General features: G+C 36.6%; 1 protein-coding gene across 9 annotated transcripts in view; it reads left to right on the top strand.

Moving 5' to 3' along the window:
* Positions 1 to 7,044: 7,044 nt before the first annotated feature.
* Positions 7,045 to 7,500, top strand: part of mapk10 (mitogen-activated protein kinase 10) — a 49,451-nt gene continuing 48,995 nt past the window's right edge. For 5 of the 9 annotated variants that reach the window (XM_046867618.1, XM_046867616.1, XM_046867621.1 and 2 more), the window contains exon 1: positions 7,046 to 7,317. In XM_046867618.1, the coding sequence (XP_046723574.1) occupies positions 7,315 to 7,317 (3 nt within the window). In that variant the 5' untranslated portion in view covers positions 7,046 to 7,314. Of the gene's footprint in view, positions 7,318 to 7,500 lie in introns of all 9 variants that reach the window. The other 4 variants (XM_046867619.1, XM_046867617.1, XM_046867623.1 and 1 more) reach the window with 1 other exon arrangement.

Here is a 7,500-nt window from a genome sequence, read left to right as displayed (position 1 = left end):
TGGAATCTGCAAAAAAACATTGATAAATAAAATATTTAAAAAAAAATGGACAAATCATAGAAATCTTGTGCTTTCTTGAACTTTACCTTATGCAGAGCGACTTACAATCATCTCACTTTTTCACACATGATCTTTCTTTTCTGGGACAGTTCCCATAAGAGTCCGTTTCATCATAACGTTTGATGGTTTTGGTTTGATGGATACATTTAAAGTTCTTGTAATTTTTTCTGGATTGACTGAGCATCATTTCTGAAAGTAATGATGGTAATTTTCTCTTTACATAACTCTTTCCATGATATACTGTAGATCTGTACAGTAGTTGGAGTAGCACTATATGAATATCGACTCTTCACATTACACATCTGTGACCTGAAAACCATTCCAGCTGTCTACCTCATGAATCTGATGTGAGAATGCCATGAGTTTGCCAAGATATCATTAAAGCTAAGTGCAGCTACATTGGTCAATCTAAAATATGAAACATAATACGAATTACACGATCACGTTTTTGTTAACTACATAATTCCATACCTGTTCTTTGGATGTTTTCTATATTAATGTACAACATTAAATATATGATCGAAAAGCAGACCAGATGTTATCAATCTGGCATCCCTGGGTTCTGCTATGGCTGGGAGGAGATGAAGAGTAATGAGACACCTTCCTGCCATGGACTTCTGGGTGGTTTCTGTAATGCAAGATCAAGATCACAGAGTAGAATTTGGGGGCAAGAAAAATTTGTATTTCTTTATATATACTGTAAAATATATATAAAATGTAAAATAATAAAATGAATATAAAAAATGTAATAAAATGTAAACTAAATGAAGTATATTAATGAAAGTATATACAAATATATATATATACTGTATATATAAAGAGAAATAAATAATGTCTCAAAAACGAACAAATTTTCATTTATTTACTAGATTTGATCGTTTTCTCATTTTTGTCTCGTTAATTAAACAAACTTTTATTCCTTTGCACGTTTGCTTGTTTATTTATTTGTTTAATTTTAAAACCCACGAGCATCACAGCGACATTCTATTTGTTTCCATAGCAACAATTTGACCTGCCGTTGACCAATAGGAGCCCAGAGAAACTGTGACATATTCAACCTTATTATCCTAAAGATAAAAAAGAAACGGAAGTAAACAAATGAATAGTTACAGTAACACTGAGAAAATGAATAATTATGACCTTTTAAAAGAATTGATCAATTAATAGTCAATTAAATTAATTAGAATACATGCAAAAAGGCTTAGAAAAGGAGAAAAACAATATTTATAGAAATGTACATTTTACTTTTTTTTAAACATTTGTACAGGTTTGTATTTCGGCCTCTTCAGCACCGAAGGTACAAACGCACGCTCAGCGTCTGTTTCTATAGAAACCGTTTGTCTGTCGGGAGTGAAACCCAACGAGGTGGTGTTGAAGTGTCATGTCTGCTGGGGCTTTTTGTCTTACTTTGTCTTCTCCTGTTTCAAAAACACAAACACGTTCACCTTCAACACACACACACACACACACACACACACACACACACACACACACACACACAAATGTACAGTGTGTGCAGCTAAACATCAGTTAACACCTACAGTGTGGAATGAATGATGGGGTAATGAAACTGAAGGTAGTCTTGAACTTCTCTTAATGTGGCGTAATATAAACCGCGTTAGCCGGTTAGCGTAGCCTTGTAGCTTCACCTGGACTTGTTTATCTTTTTTAGCTGAAACATTCCTCCTACTGTAGATGTGATCTGTATTGGAAGTCACACCCCCTCCTTCTCTTGTCTCTGCTTGGTTGCCAAAGACATCCTCAGGAATGAGACGTAGGCATTCGACCTCTGAATTCTTTGGCCTCGTCTCAAACAGCCCCCACCCCGGCTCCATCCCCTCCCCCAATCCACCCCTCGCCTCTTCGCTCACCTTTGAACCACACTTTCTCCCGCATTATTGACATCATCTCGGTTTCGAACAGAAGAAGGAATGCGATCAGGCCACACTCAGGTTTTTCTGCATGTTTGTGGAGGCCAGTCTTTCAGGACGCCTTCGATACGTCACTCTTTCGCAAGCGTGGTGTGTTTTAGTGCTGATGAGAGGCATAAAAATGGCTGCCGTTTTCACAATGTTTCCACAGAAATGGACTAAAAGTAATCACATGTGCAGCATTAGTTCTTCTCAGGAAATGTACTTTGTGTGTGTGTGTGTGTGTGTGTGTGTGTGTGTGTGTGTGTGTGTGTGCTGCAGCGTGTTGGTACTGCGTAGATGACTAAAAGAAGAAAAATGCGTTTCTGGCCACAAATGGCAGGGTAGTCAGGATTTTAAACGTCACACTCTGGAGCAGAAGCCGGAGCCGGGCCAAACGAGGCCTATTTTAAACCCGACCACAGAGAGACAGAGAGGAAAGAAATAAAAGGTTGAGAAGGAAAGGACCGAGATTTGCTTTTTTCCCCTCTCAGATGTACAAGAATGTAAATCATAAACACGTTCGGTTCATCCATCAAAATATCTTTCTCTCTTTTATAAAAAGATCTTGCACCTATTTCTTTAATACAGAATATGTAGTCCTTGTGATGAGTATGGAAACGCTATCACTTAAAACACACACAAAATGAGAAACACAAAATACGTTACAACGGCATAGTATTTAATATAAGTATTTAATATATATTTAACATAGTATTTAATATAAGTGTGTTGTAGTCAAGTACAGCAGAGCAGAGCATATAATGGAATAGATGCATATAGTGTACTATTGTCTAGTTTTGTATAGTAATTGTTGCTCTTGTATCATATAGTACATTAGCGCAATATATAATATATATAATATATAATAAAGTATCAGTATAGAGTATCTGCACTGTATTAACTAAACTATAGTACACTTGTATTTCAGAAAAAAAACATCAAATATAGGTGATAAAATATTATTTTATAGAATAATACAAAATAACCCAAAAAATATAGTATAGAAAAGTATAGTATAGTATAGTATAGTGCAGTAGGGTACTGCATAATACAGTATGAAGCATAGTATAGTTATGTAGTATATTACAGTCTTATATAGTAAAGTATAGTACAATATATTATAATACAGTAGTATAGTATAGTATAGTACAGTTCACATAGCAGGTATATTATAGGTTTAATATAGACTGTAGTATACACACTATAATTCTATAGAATAGTATAGCATAGTATATTACACTTATATTGTATTGCATTGTTAAATAAATAGTAAAATTTTATATAATAATGCAACATTATATAATGAAATATAGTATAGTGCAGTGGAGTACAGTAGGGTACTGTATAATACAGTATACAGCATGTACAGTACAGTACACTTGTATTTTATTTGAGTATATATTGAAAATATTATATATTATAAGATATAGTATTTTGTATAAACATTAAATATATGATATAGTACATCACATAGTATAATAAGAGTTTGTATTGTAACAGCATGGTAGATTAATACAGTGTAGTATTGCAAAGAACAGTAAAAAGGTGCGAGTGTAAGATATTGTAATATATACTATAATTCATTATTTTAGAAAATTAATTATAATTTACTTCTTCTTTAAACTTTAAAAGTGCAGTCAGTGATTTTGGCAGATGTTAGTTGCTAATAATTTTCAAATCCAATGAAGAAACTAATACTATTAATAAAAATGTAAATACAATTTGTTATAGTGATACTTTAATATAATCAATAAAAAAAAACAATTATTACAAGAATTATTTTTTTTTTATTTTCTGGATTACTAAAAAAATTGTTTTTTTTTATACTATAAAAATGTCAGATTTTTATTATTAATAAAATAAAATATAATAAACAATATAAAATATGAATTGTTATAATTTGGGGGATTTGATTTAGTGGTAGTTTTAATTTGCTTCCTGGACAAATCATTGTAGTTAATAATCTTTAGCTCTGCTCATCATGTTCACCCTGCAGCAGGAGATGGTCTGTCCTGCTAATTTCTTTCAATTCAGATACACTGTGTGTGTGTGTGTGTGTGTGTGTGTGTGTGTGTGTGTGTGTGTGTGTGTGTGTGAATGAAGGTGCAGGCGGAGTCATTTCCCAGCAGGCCGTGCAGGTCTGTATCTTGGGGGAGGTAAAACAGCACAGGTTTGGCTACAAGCCGAGGACACAAAAACCTCTGTGGGGAGAGCAGAGGGGAGAAAAAGAAGTGGAAGCGTGGAGGAGGAGTGTGAGCAGTGTGAGCAGTGTGGTTGGTGTGCTCAGTAATGGCTTGTCTTGGCTCTGTGAATTTGCTTCAGTCAGCACTTTTTTTCTGCTGCTGTGAAAAACATGAAGTTAAAACACTGGTTAACCTTTTCACAGATGAAGAACAGAGAGAAAGTGGAGGATAAATATGAAGAACTGAGAGAAGGAGAGAGAGAAGATATAGTACAGTTGAATATCATGTAAAGTGCTCTTGTACAGCATCTCTAATATACATACAGATCTCTCTAACAGTGAAGACTCCTTCCATGAACATTATATCTTAACCGTGCTGTTCTAGAAATTAAATATACAACTTCTGACAAACTTCTCTTAGTAATATGGTATAAACTAAAACGCTGTTTACACTCTGTGGTAAAGCACAGTCCTGGAGCTTGGTGGAAACGTCCAGTGTGGTAGGAGGAATATATTTTGCGCTTGGAGCACAGTAGAAGACGATTTTAAGAAGGGTCATAAAATCTATCAGAACCACAGCAGCAGTTCTTGAAAGCCTGGAAGTCTGGAACAGTGGCTGAGGTCATTTACGGCAGCAGTATTGTACGTGCGAAAGCTCCCACGTGAGAAAGGAGAGAGAAGCACAGCAGGGGAAGTGTATCAGTATGAGCATTAACATCACTTACTGTTTCTATCTCCATAAATCACACACAGAGTTTCTCATTTCATCATTTTCACATTTAAAATGAATTATTTCAACCAATAAAGCTTTTGTTGGAGCTTCATGCCGGAGCTTCATGCTGGGACTGAACCTGTGACCTTTAGACTCTCAGACCGTAACGAACGGCGCTTATGACGAGTCGTTGTGGATTTAACTTGACTTAGTCGACGCCCTTCCTGTTCCTGTTCACAGGATGCACATAGAGATTAGTGTCTACTTAAAGAGATATCAAAGAGATGATCTTTCCTGTGTACTCAGATCCTGGAGTCCAAATAATGGGTTTAAAATGACAATCAAAATGATACAAACTTTTTGTGGCCAAAAGTTTGTGGACACTCAACTTTAAGATTGATATGGGCTTCTTGTTAAACGTCCCATTGCTGTTATAATAACCTAAACTCTTCTGGGAAGATGTTCTACTCGAGTTTGGAGTCTTCATAGACTTATTTATAAAAAATATACATTCACACTGATGTTCCGTTCCGTCCTTCAACTTCAGCAACATCACAATCATGAATAAAACGACGAACAGGTACATTTTAGCACCTGTACAGAAGGTCGAAGATGATCGTATCACTGTGCTTTGAGTAGAGTTTGGAATGAGTCCAGACCCAATGCTCATTCAGGAGGCAGGAAACTATCAAAGCCCTAAGTGTTTCCTTCCTCAGTGACGTCACGTCCACGTCCAATACATTTCTAGTGCACTATTCTCCATCTAGTGGCTCTGAGAGTTATTACAGGGACGAGCTTCAGGAGCTGGAGTCAGAGCTTCTAGTTCACATTCCTCAAAAAAGAGTACTCATTGGTTATAATCAACAACAGCAGGAGTGAAAGTGGATCTGGAAAGATTTTGTGTGTAATCGTTCTGTTGTCGTTTTAAATAATGAATTATAAGTCAATAAGGCGTAACTATAAACTATAGCTCCAAATTATTATTATTTAAAATAAAATGAAATGAATCATCAATCCACCTACTTTTCATGACACCACGTCTATAGAAAGCATCAGTATTACAGAGAAGTGCAGTAGAACAGAGCGCTGCAGCACAGACAGGAATCTCATCCAGAGAGAATGAATCTCATCACTAAAGCAGAAAACCCAATGAACACGATTCAACACGTCTCCTTTCACTGTAGCCACAACTGCACCTCCACATACATCATCTCCAGCAGAAGCATCGATATTCACCTCATCACATCACCCCAGGTTTTTCCCTGCGTTTTTTTGTTCTGTGGATTTTTACTAGTTTTCCTGTGGATTTAAAACGAAAGCAAATTGTGTGTTTTCGTGCAAATTCTACAGGAAAGGCAACGCAAAAGTATAAACGGTCCATGAAAAAAGCTTAACAACTGTTTTGAAATGTTTGGTGAACTTTCCTCACGATGTCCAGCTGTTTTCAAAAAGTCCGTCTCGTAAATGTTCTTTGTAAGTGTACCTGTGATCAAATCGATTTCTTCTCCTCTGCCAGTTGAAAAAAAAACAGCTATTAAATCCACACAAATAGATTTAAGTTTGTGCAGTTTGCTACAGATGCAGGTTGCGAGTTCTGACTAGTGAAGCTCTCTGAGCGGCCAATCAAAAGCTAAATGACCCCGGTGCTGTCAATTTGAAATCTGATTGGTTAACGCAACAGTGTGCATGTATTTATTTATTTATATATATATATATACACACACATTACCAGTTTAAAGTTTTAATACACCGTCTCTTTAAGTGGTTTTTCTTTATAATTTATTATTTTCAACATTGTGTATTAATACTGAACACGTTTTTACTATAAAAGACATCTGGAATTCTGTAGAAAACAAAAACGTGTTAAATAACTCAGAATATTTATTCCCAATCTTTCTTTCTTTCTTTCTTTCTTTCTTTCTTTCTTTCTTTCTTTCTTTCTTTCTTTCTTTCTTTCTTTCCTTCATTCTTTCTTTCTTTCTTATATTTTTTGCTTATTTATTTCCAACATTCTGACCCCTTTCGACTTCCACATCTCTCCAGCTCTTTTTGACCCTCTTGCCTTTTCATGCGCTCTCTCTCTCTCTCTCTCTCTCTCTCTCTCTCTCTCTCTCCCCGCCTCTCTGGCGTCACGAACAGCTCTGTCCTGTTGCCACAGCAACCCCTGTTCCCTCCTAGTCTCCCCCTGTTTTTCCTTTCACAATGGTACATCCAGCATCCTGCAGCACAATGGTCGCAGGAGGACAGAGGAGCGTGTGATTCAGCATCGCCTTTTTCTCATCCTACACTCTCTCTATTTGATTTTGGCTTCCTAAACCTTTCCATCAGTCTTTCTGGTTTTTTTTGTTGCGTATCATCTTGGTGTTGATCCATGTAGCCCAGTCGGGATGGTGTGAATAACAGAGAGAGAAAGAGAGAGAGAGAGGACCGGGATCAGCTGGCGCGGAATGGTAGGTCGATATGATGCTGATGCTGATGCTGATGCTGGGGATGAAGGGTGGGGTGATGCTGATGCTGCTTCTGCTTCTGCTGCTCTGTAGCTTCTCCTGCTTGTAAGGTTAACCATGTTCTCAGTTCCTGCCTGTTCAGTGCTTTCAGGTCCTTCATATCCGCAGGATGTTGCGTGATTGCGT

This window comes from Silurus meridionalis, chromosome 15, assembly GCF_014805685.1.
Source record: "Silurus meridionalis isolate SWU-2019-XX chromosome 15, ASM1480568v1, whole genome shotgun sequence".
In the NCBI taxonomy this organism is placed as follows: Eukaryota; Metazoa; Chordata; class Actinopteri; order Siluriformes; family Siluridae; genus Silurus; species Silurus meridionalis.
The sequence above is the reverse complement of the archived record's forward strand: the minus strand, read 5'-3'. Positions and strand labels throughout refer to the sequence as shown.